This window comes from Lingula anatina, chromosome 1 (assembly GCF_051362555.1).
Source record: "Lingula anatina isolate TDL-2025a chromosome 1, LinAna3.0, whole genome shotgun sequence".
NCBI lineage: Eukaryota > Metazoa > Brachiopoda > Lingulata > Lingulida > Lingulidae > Lingula > Lingula anatina.
The window spans coordinates 45,667,919-45,685,548 of NC_141767.1; the positions used below are offsets into that span (position 1 = coordinate 45,667,919).

The 17,630-nt window shown below is 35.9% G+C and overlaps 1 protein-coding gene across 9 annotated transcripts in view; it reads right to left on the minus strand.

The window, feature by feature from the left end:
* The window catches only part of LOC106164574 (dmX-like protein 2), a 58,730-nt gene that overhangs the window by 10,890 nt on the left and 30,210 nt on the right, over positions 1-17,630 (minus strand). For 4 of the 9 annotated variants that reach the window (XM_086999696.1, XM_086999697.1, XM_086999699.1 and 1 more), the window contains 20 exons: positions 17,296-17,601; positions 16,848-16,922; positions 16,381-16,535; positions 16,091-16,210; positions 15,630-15,727; positions 15,094-15,259; positions 13,818-14,784; positions 13,127-13,459; positions 12,146-12,791; positions 11,821-11,933; positions 11,368-11,622; positions 10,804-10,964; positions 10,245-10,378; positions 9,996-10,129; positions 9,564-9,759; positions 8,372-8,410; positions 7,296-7,413; positions 4,113-4,217; positions 3,412-3,536; positions 2,969-3,119 (listed from right to left, as the gene is read on the minus strand). In XM_086999696.1, the coding sequence (XP_086855822.1) occupies positions 2,969-3,119; positions 3,412-3,536; positions 4,113-4,217; positions 7,296-7,413; positions 8,372-8,410; positions 9,564-9,759; positions 9,996-10,129; positions 10,245-10,378; positions 10,804-10,964; positions 11,368-11,622; positions 11,821-11,933; positions 12,146-12,791; positions 13,127-13,459; positions 13,818-14,784; positions 15,094-15,259; positions 15,630-15,727; positions 16,091-16,210; positions 16,381-16,535; positions 16,848-16,922; positions 17,296-17,601 (4,397 nt within the window). Of the gene's footprint in view, positions 1-1,369; positions 1,412-2,968; positions 3,120-3,411; positions 3,537-4,112; positions 4,218-4,671; positions 6,184-7,295; positions 7,414-8,371; positions 8,411-9,563; positions 9,760-9,995; positions 10,130-10,244; positions 10,379-10,803; positions 10,965-11,367; positions 11,623-11,820; positions 11,934-12,145; positions 12,792-13,126; positions 13,460-13,817; positions 14,785-15,093; positions 15,260-15,629; positions 15,728-16,090; positions 16,211-16,380; positions 16,536-16,847; positions 16,923-17,295; positions 17,602-17,630 lie in introns of those variants that run through there. The other 5 variants (XM_086999694.1, XM_086999693.1, XM_086999695.1 and 2 more) reach the window with 5 other exon arrangements.

Consider the following 17,630-nt stretch of genomic DNA (forward strand, 5'->3'; position numbering starts at 1 on the left):
TCTATATAAATGCCTGCAATACTATCCTGTAGAACTTGTTATAGAAATCCATTTTTTTACAAATATTTTCAAACAAAATCTATCAATAAGATAAGAATTATGAAATTCCATTAATACTTTATATAAATACAGTCACCACACTGCAAAACAAGTTTAAGCAGACTTATTGCAACCATAGCCACTGACTGCAGCAAAGATCTTTTATTTTCAATATTCAAAAAGAAATAAATGTGAGAGAAATCAAAAACATAAAAGAAAAAAGCCAATATTGTCAGGGATAAAAATGATCAAATGTGGACATTTTTTGTAGAACTTCTTCATGATTTGCAGTATGTCAATTATCTAAGAAATGAATACATGTAGCAAGCATAATAATATTCCATGCAGTATCAAATTAGTTTAACGTTATCACAGCCAAAGCATAGCTTATTGCAAATGGCAACACAGCAAGGTGCCTAGTGGCTGCTTAAACAAGCATGATTATTTGCAAATATATCTCCCAGTGAATGCAGATACCAGTGAACAGATATCTGACAAAACATTTAGTTCCTTTGGTCAGTAATGGCAGGAGGGTGGAAAAACTATCATATTACAACAGGATCCAATATACACTCCATTAGAAAAATATTGCAGACTGTGTATCATGAAAGTGGCTTATCATCAAGTTTGTTTCAAGTAGCCAATTTCATAGATATTATTTACAACAGTTCTGTATCCCGGGGGATTTGTTTCCTCGTATAAGTCTTGTTTCCCTACACAAGAGTGCAAGTTTAGAGAGTTGATTTTTTCCTACAATTTCTAATTGTTTTCTAACAGAAATTTAAATTTGAAGATTCATTTTATCCCACATTGCTAAATAACCAAATTTCTTTTCTGCAATGAGCATGTGACTTTACTAAATATCATATAGGAATTGACACAGTGAAAATGCTGCATAAGTATAAGTATATGAAGCCTAATTCACTATTCAAGAGAGATGGATACTGAGATGCTATACAGTCAGCAGTTTCCCTAAAACCCATGCATCTTAACAGGATTCAGTATTTACTCAAGGAATTCGAACAAAATTCAATAACTATATTTCTCAAAACATGCAAGAGATGATTATGATATTTTGAATAGTGAGATGATATCAAGTCATTTTATATTTTTTGGTATAAAGAACAAATTACAAAAAAACTATAGCAATTGAGGTGTTCGAAAATTGAATATAAATACTAATACAAACATATTATTTTACTCCCCTTTTCACCCATGCTTGTTATTAAAAAATCACCCAGTGCAATAAGTTATTTATTATAACCAATGCCTTAAATGATACATTTCCTTACAAATACATAGACAGGCTCTTGGCAGTGTGATAACTCACCAATTCTTCATAACAGACTCCTTTGGAGTTGGTGTTATTTTCCTGAAGCAATTATCTTGTTATGAATAAGTGCAGAACTACATAGCCAGGGCTTGAGATTAAGCATTGAATACTTCCTTCCCCCCTTTTTGAGCGTGGTCATCTTTGAAGAGTTCTACACAACTTGAAGCTTTATGTTAAGCCTTCATCTTAACAGACGCCTCAGACTTTCTTAGGTATTCACTAGCAGTAGTGTGATACAATTTGTGCTTATACAGTTATCAACAACCAACAGAACATAATAAGATATAAAATACCATAAATATTCCATTTTTAAGACTCACCATACCTTAACAACATTTGTATAACTGGGCACCATATCAATGAACCAAATGAACAAAATACTTAGTGTTGTTTTCTCATAATTTTTCAACCCCCCCCCCCCCAAAAAAAAAAAAAAAAAAAAAAAAAAAAAAATCCTGAAGCCCTATGAGCCCCCATGCATGCAGCACAACCATTTCCTAAAAATCTATATTTGACTACAAATGTTGTTAATACACAGAAATATACCTTCTTTATTTCTAAAACTTATGTTAGCAAAATTTATAATACCATTTATTATAAATAAACCTCTTCCTTGTGTTGCTACGATGTTATTTTACTTTGAAATGTGAAACATTTTCTTCAATACATTGTCAACAGCTTGGTTACAGCATTATCAGATATGCGTAGACCAGATATTTAGTAGCTGTAACATGCAATGGTAACAAAAATGCCAGATATAATGTGTACACTGGAAAAGGGTTAGAGAATTATAACCCTTCACAAAATCAAAATTATATAAAAGCAAGCACATGCTATAAGCCCACATAATCAGAATAGGTAATATTTCCAGAAACAATCTTAATCTGACTGGTATTGTTTTCTAGCTATAGCCTCATGCAAGAAACACTGGTAATCTTGTTTCCTAAACACTATTAGTAAAATTGCAGGACTATTAAATTAATTGAAATAAATTCAGACTATAATTTTTCTGGGATCATAATTAGTCTAACTCAAATCATCTGGGTTCATTTCACAAAAGAACTGAACTGAATGCCCAAAACTTTTAGTTTACTTAGATAAATCACTAGTAGTCTACTTACATCAAGATGTCTGTTTTACAAGAAAAAAAAAATTGAAATGCCTTATGTTTTACATTGACAGTGCCTTTATTCTTGTGACCTACTAGTGATTTATCTCGGATCAAAGTATAATTTTGGGTTTGAAATTACGCTCAAATTTTGACCGCACTAGCTTTGTGATGTACAGGTTACTTGGACAAGTGGGTCCCCCTATACTTAGCTGTAGTGCAAGTCAGAACCATTTCAGGTTAGTAGTTATGCTGTCTAAACAGGCCATCAGAGCATTAAATCATCATAAGATTTAATTCAATATTTAAGGAAATATTTCCTTTTGAACCACTCAACTTAACATTTTCCAATCTTCCATAATTCAACACCTGCCCATAACTTCGTCCCCTCTTGTACTACAGTGATCATGCTTTGACACATGCGGCAACTCCACATGCTCAATATAAACACATACATACATACACACATACATGTACAGTATACGTACCACTGTGCCCCCCCTGTTGGTATACCCTGCCATATGTGAGGGTGCTGGGAGGGCCCCAGGAGCTGTGGGCACTGACAGTTGAGACATCATCTTGTCATGCGGGTTGTTGATCACTAGGAACTCCCCAGTCTCCAGGTGTTCATGTTGAGGACTTTTAGTAGAGAAAAATGTTTATCATATATCACATAATCAAATATATCTATACCACATTGTGCTTGAATGTACAAAGTTGTATCTAAACTGAATGTGGCCATTTATTTCATAGGGAAATAATGATATTGACAGATGTTTGGTAGAACTTAGCCAGTAAAACAATAAATAGTTTAACTGATTGGTTTAATGACTTCCATTTGAATCAGACTTTTATGCAAGCTAAATCAAATACTTACAACACATGCTAAGTTTTCAACTTTTATAATACTTAACACTTTACTTCCACTTACTTCTGCAGGTTCTCAATGTCATATTCTGTCTCATCTTCAAGCCAAGATGGAGGATTAAGAATGCTGTTGATATCTATTTCAATCACCTCTTTATGGGTTGCAAGGGCAAGCACATTCAGGTTACCCTGTAAATATGAAATACATGCAGTTTACATTTAGTGTGCAACATTTTGCTTTTACCTCACATAAAACTAACATTCACTTTAATTCCTCACACATATCACATCAAGGTTACCCTGTCACACATATCACATCTAGGTTACCCTGTCACACATATCACATCTAGGTTACCCTGTCACACATATCACATCTAGGTTACCCTGTCACACATATCACATCTAGGTTACCCTGTCACACATATCACATCAAGGTTACCCTGTCACACATATCACATCTAGGTTACCCTGTCACACATATCACATCCAAGCTATCCTGTAGTCATACATGCAGGGATGAGACTGGCATTTAGTTAAAAAAAAGTCTAAAAATAAGGGAACCAGGGGCACCTTGAATTGAACTCGAAAATATTTTTGACTCCTAAAAAATAACATAACACATCCAGATCACATTATCACACATACAATAGTACATTAATATTTTTTTCTAATTTACACTTTTGTTTTGTACAACTCCATAGCATATTCAACTCTTAAGTTGGATAAAATCAATTTAAAGATATGTCTGAAATTCTGTTCAAATACCTGGTTGATGCAGAAGGCAGCAATGACATCATTTTCCTTGTGAATAATCTTCACTGGCTCCACTGGAGGTAGGTCATGGTCATCTAGCAGGGCCCTACTGTCCACCTGAAATAGGAGGTGAATATTCATAAGTGACTTAAGAAATACACTGTGACCTTTGACCTCAGTGCCCCTGGATCCATTAAGACAACAAGCCGTGTTCACAACCTGGTCTATTATAGGTTCTAACTATAACATATCACCAGACATCACCAGATGACATTGCTATAGGGTCCCTTTTTATCCTTCTGTGATTATGGCTTCTGAGTGCAGCTATGTTTCAGTTCTTCACAATGGCAATTATGATATTATTAAACAGATGCAGTCCCCAAAACATGGATAGATCATGTTGGGCATGCAAATGCATGCATGACTTAATGACAAAACATAAAATTCATACATTTGTTACTCTGAACTGTGAACTTATTATGATACACGTACCCATGACATGACTATAATGCATGTTTTACAATTAATTAAAGTATACATTGAAACATGCTTAAAAACTATAAAATTGTACCACAAATACGGGGAATTTATCAATAATTTTACTTTTATTTTTAGAATCATTAGTAATGATGCTTACAAAGACAAGAACTGATCAAACAAAACTTAAGGATCAAAGCATCTCAATTAGCATAAAAAAACATAAGGAATAATGAACTAAAAACAAAATATATCAGACTTGCATGGACTCTCCTGTATTAATTTTATAACTTTGCTTAAGTTTGATTATTCCTGTGGAGTTCCCACTCCTCCCCACCCAATAATAAAGACAAGCTAAACTGTGTTACTCAGTCACTGCCAGTTGATGAGAAATCAAATAAATATACTGATGAAAATACTGTCAAAAATAATACGACTAGACAGTAGATTGTGAAATATGCGCACTGTTACGAAGACTGCCATTTACTTGCTGGCTTTAAAACAATACCCCAGTCAAAGACACAGAAAAAAAATCTTTTTTTCCATAATCACATGCATGCAGCATTTATTTGTAAAGGCATGATGTACCCTGGCACCAAAGTATATACATATAAGCACAATCCAATGATACATCTGTAACATCATTCCATTTTTTAAATTATCAGCCACAGCGCAATTTTTTCATGTGCAAACAAGCATAATTGCATAATATTTTGACATTTATGGATTATAGTTCTTTATATAATTCTATATATATGATATACTGATTTAATCAAAAGCAAAACACTATAATTTTATAATCAAATTGAACATTGGTGAACAATTAAGGTCAGATATGAGTACAAGATATTATAGCACTAAGTGTGAGTGATGGCATAATGGTGCATCTTAAATCACTGGAAAATGTGTTCCTGTTCAAACTGTGGGTGATTGTGTGCCACACAAATTGCATCAGTCCATCACAGTATCTTCTCTTAAGTGTCATTCTGGATGCTCCTTCCTAATCTAGCACAACAGCAGTGCAAGAAGAGTTCCCCATAAGGGAAAATATAAAGAGAGTATGTTTACATGTTTCCAAAAAGATGCATCTTAAATCATGTCAGAGGTTAAACAGACTGATATAGTCACACAAGTATTTGTGCTATTTGGGTGAATCAACACCCATCTTCTTGTATCAGCATGCAAAAACAATGCAACACACAAAATTGCAACCCATTCTCAGACACCAGCATGCCATGTGGGTTATATATATAACCCTCCCTCCAGCCAAATGGGTTAGAAACACATTTCTATAAACTGCTTTGCCTAGCTGGTATACCAACTGTACCAACATGCTATGATGTGAGTTAGATAGAACACACCCATGCTTTCTCCCGAATATGCCACTTCTTAGGTGTCATCCCCTTAGCAGCAGCTGAGTCTGGCCTGGCTGGATTAGTAAACATATTGTTGGCAAAAAATGATTTATTACCATGGAAATGCATTGAGTGAACAATATTTTAACCTCGCAGGGCAAAAGACTAAGAGAGAACATTTTTCTGCTGGTGTCTGAGAAGGGGTCCTCAGGCGTCATGCTTTCTAGGTCACAATCTTGGATTCCGCTGGTCTATTGAAGATATCACGCATGGAAAGCAAAAACATGGTGTTATCATTATTTAATGTTTCCAGACTCTGGACAACTGTTTAGTAGCTGTTAATAAAATAAGGTCTTACTTTTTGCTTTATTCAGAGTGAATGGTAACTGAACAGCAGAAAAAGTGTATCTATTCAAAACCCCTCTGCCATAATATTTACTGTTGTTTCTTGTCTAAAAATTCTTGGACACTTTGGTGCAGTCATACCCTTTCCTTAGTTCTTCATGCAATGAACACATGCACTCAATAGGATTACTTTGGTGCACTATGTTTAAAATACAGGAGTGCTAGACATTTATTTTTCTAGGGGTCTTTTTTTTTCTTTTTTTTTTTGAGAAAGTTCAGCATGAAATTTATCTTCTACTATGTAGGTGTCATTATAAGTAATTTTAATCAATTTTATCTTAATGTAATAAAAGGTCCAACTTCTCAGGGATTCAACATTCCATGATGCAACACGAGTCCCTTTTTGGGCCCCTTTATAAATGTCTCACCTCACAAGGAGGTCAAAATATGCCCCATTAAGGCTGTTAATACTGTGAAAAGGTTTTAAGTCCATACTTAAATTATCTAGAAAAATTTACAACATAAATACTGCAAAGTGTTAAAACTATAAAACTAGACAGTATATATATTTTTTTTATATTGCTGGAACACTTCAAAAACATGCATATTAAAGAGAGAGAGTTTTTTGTACTAATTCTATTCTTAAGCTAGCCCAGTGCCTATTCTCTCATTCTACATTAGTTTCAAGTTATACAGGAATGCATTCTTGTTAAGGTTATGTTCATCAAAGAATATTCAAATAAAGAGATACAGGACATGACACAGTATCATAGTTAAATTGTTATTACAGTCAACTAAGAAACGTCTAAATAACACAACACAATATATTCTTTTTCTGGTGCTAGGTAAGAAAAAAAAGCAATTTAAGAGACTTCACTACATGTTATGAAGATGTGCACACAATGATTCTTTGATAATATCATTATCATAAAAAATGTACAGATTTCACAGCAGGACAACACAGAAACAAAGTAAACATCATTCAATAACAACATGAACATGTCGTGAGTATAATTACCATATCTGAGCCTGCCTGCTTCTTCTTGAAGATGTACCTAATGAAGACATCTTGCAGGTACTCAGTTCTCACCAAGTGCATCCACAGTCTCTTGGCTGGCATGGCTGAGTTCTGGGACCTAGAAAAGACAAGCAATACCAGAATTAATACATTATATTATATCAACAATGTTAATTATATAAAATATATAGTACATAAACAGTAGACATATATAAAACATTATGTAAACAGCTTTCACCCTGAAACCAATAATCTGCTATTTGACAACTTAGATCTGAGACATAATTATATATTGGTATGATAATCAACAAATACGTTGGCAATTTTCAATTTTTTAAAGACTGATTGGCTATAATATAACAGCAGAATTATTTGGCAAACAATAAATATAAATAAATAAATGGTATATTTTATAAACATGAAAATTATTTTCTGCATCAAATCAATGGTGTTTTGTTATTTCAGGTGCCTGGGTGACCCACTCCATGGGCACTGAGTTGCCCCTTAGGTTATATTAGCCCTGTTAAAGCATAAGAAATTTGATGAGTGTGAAATATACTTACACACACACAAAAAAAAAGCCATACATACATTTAAATCCAAGCTCATATTCAAGACAAAGTCTAGATACCCTATTTCATTCCTGGGTATAAAACAAATAACTCTGTGACTTCAAAAGAGGTCTTAGGTCTTGGAAAATGCAAAAATGTATGAATAAAAATCTGATTGCTGTATTTGTTCCTCGTATTCAGAAAAAATAAAGACCTGGAATATCACTAGTACCAGAACTGTGCCATGGGATCCAATAAAAACACAAATGCCATTGATGCATGCTTGACACTAAGCCACCATCTACACAACTATTCAAATCATGCTGAAAACAGTTAGATATGTACAAGAAAAAGAAAAAAAAAGAAGAATGTGCTGTGCCTTAAGTTAACAAAAAGTCTTTTACATGCCCCAATACCCAAAAAAGTGGAAAATAAAGAAGGGAAATGAACATCTGTGGTGATTAAGTGGGGAAAAAAAGAAAAAAAGTGAAATTATCTTTCTAAAAAAAAAAAAAAAAAACTTACGAAAATGGAGTATTGTGATGATCCCATAATTTCTGGAACCTAGAAATATTTACAACAGCATGCAATAAATACGTAATGTGCTTTTCAAAATCTGAGGAATAAATCCATGCATCACTTGAATGTAGTGCATGTCACTTATCAAGCATCTTATGAGAATGAGCTCATTTTGATTTTAAAGATGAGCAAAAAAGCTGCACTGGAGAAAAAGAGGCAAAAACAAAATGTTATATTCAAAACTTGATTGTTCAGCCATACTGAACTGGCTATAGTTCCACATAAGATAATATTACTCCCTGAAGTATATAGACCCAGGACAATAAAATAAATGATGTTTAAATTCCAGAACTGTTATTACCACCAAAGTACGAAAAGTCTACAAAATCATTCATTTTGGAACATAAAACATTTTACAGGAACCCCTTATCAGGACAAATTTAACATTGTTCAAGGTTTCTTAAATTCCAATTTCGAAGAGATATATGTAATGCAACTAATAGGGTGCAACAGCAAGAAGCTGTCCCTTTCATTTAAACTTGAAGGACAACTATTGAGAAGTACATAACAAAATTGTGAACACAGTTGTTTTATTCCTATGAACATAACACTTCTATAGCACTAGATGCATTACAACAGTAGATACTACCAACACAAACACTTAGTTTACATCCACCATAAGAAATAAATAGAACAGTTTCCCTAACACAGTCCAATATCTATATCACAACATCCTTGCAAAAACCAAAGACCAGATACAAACATTTTAATCTTTTCCACTCTATCTCAACATGTCTGGCAGAGTCACATAATACCCTACATGTCATTTTTCCCTGAAATTTTAAAACACTTGGCACCAGACTGTTCATTCCACATATCTCTATCTTATAAAATTCCCAAAGGGCTATACTACAATATTTTTCCATTTCAAATCACTTCTTTTATACCTGCCCATGAAAAAGGGTTTGAAAATATGCAACTGAATTTCTCGCTTATCTCTTTTCAACTAATATATAAGTATAAATCTAAATGATTTTTTTGAAGGGGAAACATTCTCATATACTTTTTTTACGTATTGATATATACAATGCATAAATATCCAACTCTTTTTTTCATCTTCATAGACATAAAGAAAAACTGTGGAATGCCAATGTTAGAGTGTGTCTGTGTATACATGCCCAGAAGTGTGTGTACTTACACAAATGGAGTATTGTAAGGCTCTAGCATGCCCTTATACTTGAGGATGGCCGGGCCTGATGTAGGCTCCATATAACAGCCAGGGATGTAGTTGTCTGGTGGTCCTCCATGCTGTACCAGTTTTCTCTTCAGTGTTAGCTGCCATCTTTCCAGTGACTTCAAGGTGGCATGGAGGAGAGGGGAGGCTACTGGCAGGTCTGGAAGGAAACTCAGATATGTACAATGTGACAAATGAATCAGGTCTACATGAGAATGAAAGGAGTAATCTGGGTCACTGGAAGACATGCGGATACAGGTGATGGCATTAAAAAAGAAAATGTTTTTTTAATTCATCTATTAAATATTAATAATTCAATTTAAGGTTACAGCTTTTACGATGGAGCATTTGGAGAAAAAACTCTTGTTATATGACTAACAAAAATACTTCTCATACCTTGCAGCTCTAGCCCTGCTATTGGCAAAAAGGTCAGGAAGGAATGGCAGGCATATTTGACCAGGGCATATCTCATCAAACACCAGCTGTAGGAGTCTGGGTCCAGATGTTCCTGCATACGGGGGTCTGGCTCCCTAAAAATTGATATTGACATACTTAATGTATTTGTAGCATACCATCATGTTAAAATACTACATGATTTTGTAATATTCCATGCCCAACTTTAATAATTCAGTAGTACCAACTTACTTTTCTTTCTTAGGAGGACCAGACAAGTAAGAGTCATAATCCTCCTCCTCACTGCTGTCATCCTCACTGGTGCTGTCCAAAACATCTTCCTCACTGTCATAGTCCACTCCAGACTCCTCACGGGCTACCATGGGCTGGAACAGGAATGAGTGCAAAATAATCACAGAGAAAGACACAGGTAGAAAGTATTTTGGTATAGGAAATCATATTTGAAAGAAATTAGAAAAGTGTTTTGATTTATCTACCCACTATATTTAAATATGAGGGGAAATGTTAAAATTTAAACTGAGAGAAACAGGGGTACATCACATTTAATACAGGAGTTTGAGTTTGATAAAAATCTGAGGTAATATGGTATATACACGTTACTAACCAGTACAGAAAGCATATGCACATGTACACGTATCCTTTGTATTGACAATATTTTTTATTTAAAAATCTTCTGTATGTAATTTTTCTTATCTTCTTATTGTAAGAGAACAAACTGCAATACAGAAGCTATTTCCTCACACAATACACAAAAATCATTTTTCAGACATGAATCCAACATCCTTCTTACTTTTGCCATGAAATAATTGACCATGCTCATCTCAGGGGCCACAAACTTCTCATGATATGAGGGCTTGTTATCCTGGGGGCGTTTCTGCTCCTGTGGTCTCCCCATTACCCGACCCATGAATTTCATCCTCTGCTTGGTGGCTTCATTTGAGTCAGGTTTTTCTTTATGAGAGAAGACAGAGGGGCAATTTAACAGTGGCATTAACTTTTGAAATTTGAATAATTTTTTTTTTTGTACACAAACAAATTTATTTAGTTATCAGTATATGAAAAATTTGATTCACACATTCTGAAAAGCATGTCAAATGTAATGTGAAAAGAAAACAAAACAAATTCATAAAACTGTAATCAAAGTACAAGCTTACATTGTGGACACTGTACATATCAATGATTCATATCTTTGTAAAATAATGTAATATTCTTTAAAATTCAATTTAAAACTTAAGTTTTCTCTTCAACAATAATAACCTAACAGCAAACCATGTTAAGCTCAAAATCTCTTTCTATAAACAAAATAACACACAAAAAAATCATTACTGAGTGAGCAACCACTGGACTGACTTACTGAGGGAGCTTATCAAAGGACTCCCCTGTGACATAGACACCAGCTGTCTCAGCCCTCCTCCAAACAGCAGTCCCCACATCTGCTCATTGATAGGGTGAGATATCAGCCTGTACAGTATGTTGGCCTCATAGATAGACATGGCATAGATGAGCAAGCTGACATACACCGCGACCAGGGCCTCACACAACAGTATGGTCAGCTTGGGGCAGTCAATGTCCTTTTCTTTGTGCAATAAATTTCTGAGCTGGGTCACACCTGTCAAAGAGATGTCAGTGAGACTCTGTCAGTTTAAAAGATACAGGCATAACAAACAAGAAATACAATAACTTGTATTAAACTGCATGATTATCACTAAAAATTGATTTAGAATCATCTAATTGCATAAAATCAAAATAACAGCAAAGAGAGAGTCTATTCCCCTGCCTTATCCCCTATTTTTCACCAGCTTCTTACCTGGCCACTTGCCGGGCGAGGTGTTGGGTTTCTCCTCAGCTGCACCAAAACTCCTGTGCCTCTTCCTGATGGCTCCAGCCATGAGATGTGTGTCTTGGTATACCACAGATGTACTGAAATACAAAATTAGTATTGTTACTCTTCTCTTTATTTAACTGGCACTGAAATTGTTTGTCTTGGGACTGCTTATAAATATGAAAAACTGACAAAAACAACTATCAGTCATTTACAATGGATCTTTTAGAAGTGCTCTTGAATGACACAAAAAACAGGAATTATTATTCACAATTCAGTTGTGTAGGATATTCAGTCAGGGTCCTCTCACCTTGTAAACCCCCAGAGTCCTACATCCACCTTATCTGACATAGAGATGACAAAGTTATCGCTGTCACACAGGCACTGGTATATACATGCTGACAGTGCAGCACTCAGGTTCCGTAACACAAACACTCTATCCAGCATGTTATCAATGTATGGAGGGTGCTTGAACTCGATGATTGTCTGAAGAATATCCCAGGTCATGCTCTGCAGGTGTTGGATTGGATCCGCCATGACGGTTTTTGAGCTGGCCACACCTGCAGATAGGAGAGGGAGGGTGGTTGGGAAAGGTAAGGGAGAGAGGAGCTGTCTCTGGACATTATCCTGGTGTAACTCCTGAAGCAATAATGTGAGCTCCATTCTGACAGAGGCCAAACCTCCTCCCGAGGCTCCATGCAAACTGCAGTACGTGGCAAAAGTTCTTAAGAGATGTTGATGTATTTTCAGCCATTCTTTCCTCCTTTGCGCTCTCTCCAGCTTGGCCTCGAAGTTCATCTTCTCCACTTTGATCACCTCAGCTAGAGTGCTAGCAATGCTGGGTCGACGCTCTCTGGCATGTGGTGGTGGTGAAAGTAAACTGTCAGCGCTGGCACGTCGGGCAGGTGTGTAGGTGTCTTCCTCACAACTCTCTGTGTCGTCAGGCTGTGCTTCTGCTGGAAAGTTTTCAAGATAAGTAATAATACACTTTAGTTAAGCAACTATATAATGTTTCTAATACTAAATGCATTTTTGAAAGTTTATGTCTAACTCTGGTGAATTATTGGCTTCTTTCATTTTACAACAACTAGAAGCCATACATATTGTCTCTGAAAGATAGCTTACAAGAATTACAGTATGGATCTATAATGTACTGCATGCTATCAATTAACAGAGTATATTATATAATTGTTAATTCTCAGAAAACCTTATCACATCACCAACAAGATTGTAGATTATCATTACTTTATTTTTGGTTCACAAAAATTCTAGAACAGAAAAATCTAAACACCTAAAGTAGCTGGTGTTTCCATCAAGTCTGGTTGGGTTCCTGTCTCCAGCTCTCCACCTCCATAATTACACAGGGTTTTCAAACACTCCACTTCCTTCTCCAACCAAGTGTACAAGTGACACCTCAACTGACCACCGTCCACCTCAAACCCTGTGGCCAGAGTGGACAAATTCTCCATCAAAATCTTCAAACAGGCAATATATTTCAGTTGCTGTGCCATGATATCTGTTGTTGTGTGTTGGTCGCTTGTGTTGACATCGCCTTCAGTTTGGTCCTCTGCCTCTGTGTCAGAGTCTGCATTGGAGGACTTGTCCGTTTTTAACACAATGCCACCTACGAAAATTAGGATAAATGACATAATCAGTGTAATTGAATAACAGTTTTGTATAACACTGATGTAAAATAGTCACCTCATACAAAATCTCACTTGAACTGTGTGCATAACATTTTCGCAAACCCAGAGGTGTGATAATATCATAAAATAGCAATATGAAATATTGAAATGGTAACCTAAACCAACTTCACTTTCAAATCAACTTCAAGAAAACATATATAGATCAATTAAACAACGTCTATTACTATTAGTAAAAACACCGCAAATATACACCTTTAGTGCTGATACAGCAAAAGGTAAATTTTAGAAGTATTTGATAATTTTAAGATCAGTTTACATCAGCTGTATTGGTCTAACCTTCATCAGAAGAATCACTTGAGGATCCATCATCTCCATTAACTTTGAAGTCCATCTCAAGCTCATCATCAAACCTAGAAGACAATCCTTTATTCATAGGTTGGGACCAATCAAAAGTGTCAGCTTTTTGCTGTGTCACAGGAGTTGACCAATCAAAAGCATCAGCTTTCTGCTGTGTTGTGGGGGTTGACCAATCAAATGATGCAACAGAATTGTTTTTAGAATTAGGCAGGCTGCCAGCATCTTCAGCTATGCTGGCTAGTACTGACTGTGGTAACTCCAGGGTCCCTGTGTCTACAATAGATTTACTTCTGAATTGTTTTTTCATAAAATCCTCTTCCTCATCCTCCTCTCTTGCTATAACATCAGGTAACTTGGTAAGCACTTCTAAAGCCAGCAGTGGACAGCCAGCCTTCAAATGGGTGTGAGCAGTGTGAAAGAACAGTCTTCTTTCAATAGGTGTGATAGTATCCACATACGACACATGCTTGTCTGAGACCACATCTTGTTTCCTACCATGGCTGAATCCAGACAGAAGCACAGTAGTGTGGGACTCCTGGGCTGTGGTGGCCAGGTGCTGACGTATCAACAAGGGGTGAGTCCTTAGATAGTTATAAAAATTAAATACACTAGCTTTGGCAGCATATGACCCAACATCCTCGTCCTCTTCCACTGAGTCAATATCGTTCCTGTTAACGCCACGAAAATTTGATGACGTTTTCTGCAGGAGGGTGTTCAGAGCGTTTTTGTACTCCTTCATCCTCCAGTACGCCATGCTGCGAAGGAAGGGGTCTGGATGTACTCTATCCAGGTCAGGATTTTCTCCATTATCATCCAGTCCTAGAATCTCCCTGTAGAAGAGTTTCTTTACACTGGGAGCCATGGATTCTTCCGAGCCTAGTTCTGTTTCATGGAGGGTGGCAATCACAAAAGCCAACTGCAGGTCCTTCAGCTGGTTGATACACACCTGGAGATAAAAACATGTGCCAAAGAGTCTTGACTAAATGGGTAGTGTTACATACACATAAAAATAGACTTTTATGAATTGTATCATCTGTGTACATTGCAGTTAAAAAGAGAAGTTGGGTTCTGACCAGATAATACAAGATTTTAAAGAGATTACACAAAAAACTGAAGTGAGCTCTTTAACTAGAGTTAAATCATAATTTGCAATCATAAATGAAAGAAATTTATCCTTCTTTTTTGTGTAAGATGCTCTATTTCTATTTTCAACAGACTAGACATTATTTGAAGTAAGAAAGAAAAAAAAAGTAACCTCCAAAGCATCCTTCAGGGCCCCAGCTAACAAGAAGAATGCAGCAGAATGTTCAAATCTCTGTAATCCCAACAGTGCAAAGGCATTCTTAAGAGCAGCCTTCCTCCAGCGATCTTCTGAGAAATTATTCTTGAAGAAATCCACCATCTTCTTGTTGTTCACAGATCTTAAAGAAAAAGAAGGAATCAGATTGTTAGATATGTATTATACACTTTGCCAAACTTTCAAATACAATCTGGTCATCTGGATCTGGGCTCACCACAGGATAAAATTTCTTTTTTTAAAATGGTTGAAGAATTTCAGCTAAAAAGTGAATATTTCATCATTTCATTAGAAAAACCAGAATATGTACTTAAATTTGTCATGTTCACACATTTATTCACAATGAAACAGATTTAGCTATCCAAAATGTAAGGGCTACCCAAATCAGAATAAGGAAAATCCACCATTTTTTCCTTTTTATGACATACAAAACTTCCTTCAGAAAATCTTTTGATCAAATTCCTATACACTATCTACATATTTACAGGTATTACCTGTAAAGCCCCCACACTACATTCTTCTTCTTCATAGCCAGGTAGTATATGGCAGCATCAAGAGGGTCAGACTTCTGCTGGAAGGCAGCTCTGGCAAGCTGTGCAGAATAAAATAACATCAACAAATTACATCTTATTGAAGTGTGTTCGATATGATAAAAATTCAAAATCTCTGCGCCCCCCCCCCCCCCCCAAGTCTCAACCTGATACATTAATTCTATACAAACTATAATTCTACAAAATAATTATGCCAAACAGTTAGAAACAATGGATAGTACTTTATAATCATCTTTCAAAAATGTATCTTTCATAAAATTCTACATTAAAATGTTTTACCTTTTCATGACACGTGAGTGACAAACACAAAGGTGATTTTATCTGTTTATTGTGTAAGAAGAACTATATTATACATAGCTCATCAATTAAATTCTGTTCATATTGTGCAAGTAGAAACAAATCACCTGTTCTATACATCTCCTGAGGATGGTGGTGTTGGTGAGCCACCAGCCAACTCCAAACTGCCTCAGCTCTGACCATGTTGGCTTCTCCTTCTGCATACAGGGGATCATGGCCAGAAGTTCCTGTAATAGCAAAAAACAAATATAGTACAAATGTGTGACATCCAAATTGTAGAAAGGAGTTACTTAGATGGGCTAGTGGAATACAATTTTTTCATCCTCTCCCTTAATTAACTACATGATATCAGTACAGACTTCTTTTTCAAAATATGCACAGTTACTGTAATGGTTACCTCTTGTGCTTCTGAATGAAAAGCCCAAATAACGTCAGCTGGAGAAAGGCCTTGAGCATGCAGCATGGTTCTTGAGCGTATGGGGAGGATACGTAGCAAATACATGTGACGACGCATGGCCAGTAGGAAACGAAGACCACACTCATCAACAGCATCTGAAATACCATAATATCAATTCATATGAACCAATCAATATAAACTGGTGTCTTTAAATGTAATTAGTAGTAATAGTTTTCCTTTAAGGCAGAATATTTGAACAGGTAAGTAAGATACAAGTGAAGTGCATTTTTAGGAGGTAATAATAATCATCATGATCATCATCATTGTTTTGATTGTCATTATCATTATCATTATTATATTCAGTAGTTTATTTGCATATATCTTTCTTCACACATCTTCTCAAAAATCTAATTTTCTTACCAGGAGAAACCAGGTATTAACTGTGAAGAGTCAGCTGTATTTCTTACCTGTGACAACAGGAGTCCCTCCAGCTGAAGCATAGCCACTGGTAGCAGAGCTGCCACGCAGAGATCCCACAAAACCTAAACAAGTTCAATAAAGGATTTCTTAACATGTGTTCACCAATCCGTAACTATGAAAGTGGCTTCATTTGCTGATGGCGACTTGACAGACCAGACACCAAAATATTAGAGAAAAAAAAATTGAAACCATTAAGTTAACAAAGCAAACAATTCATGCATGCCACATAATATTACCACAAAGGAGATATGTTCTTTATTGCTTGCACATGAAAAAGGAATATATTGAGGTATACAAGGTTACATTTGGGAAAAGTATGGAAGAAAACAATGGAGGTAATATGAAATATAAAATAGATATTAGTGTTAACTTGTGCAAGTGTTATGTATGTTTTGCTGGTGTAATCCAAGTTTGTTGAAACTATAATATGCTTACTGTGACTTTGGCTCAAATCTTTTTCACTCATCTCAGACTTCATACTGGCCACAGTATCTGCAAGGGCCAGCAGGTACATCTGGTCAAGACTGGACAGTCCAGGCAAGTGGATATGGGTCAGATGGTTGGTCAGCAGCGTGGCCTCAGCTGACCCAAAGTGATGCTGGTTGGCTTGGCTCTTTGAGCTGGATCGAATACGTACAGTGGGGCTACCGTCATGGAGCAGGTCATCTGCAAAAGGGTCGTCCCCCGACATGACGTCAGTTTTGAACAAGTCCGAGTAGTCTTGCCCTTGTAATGAAGTACCTGTAACAGAAAATATCAAATTCCATAAT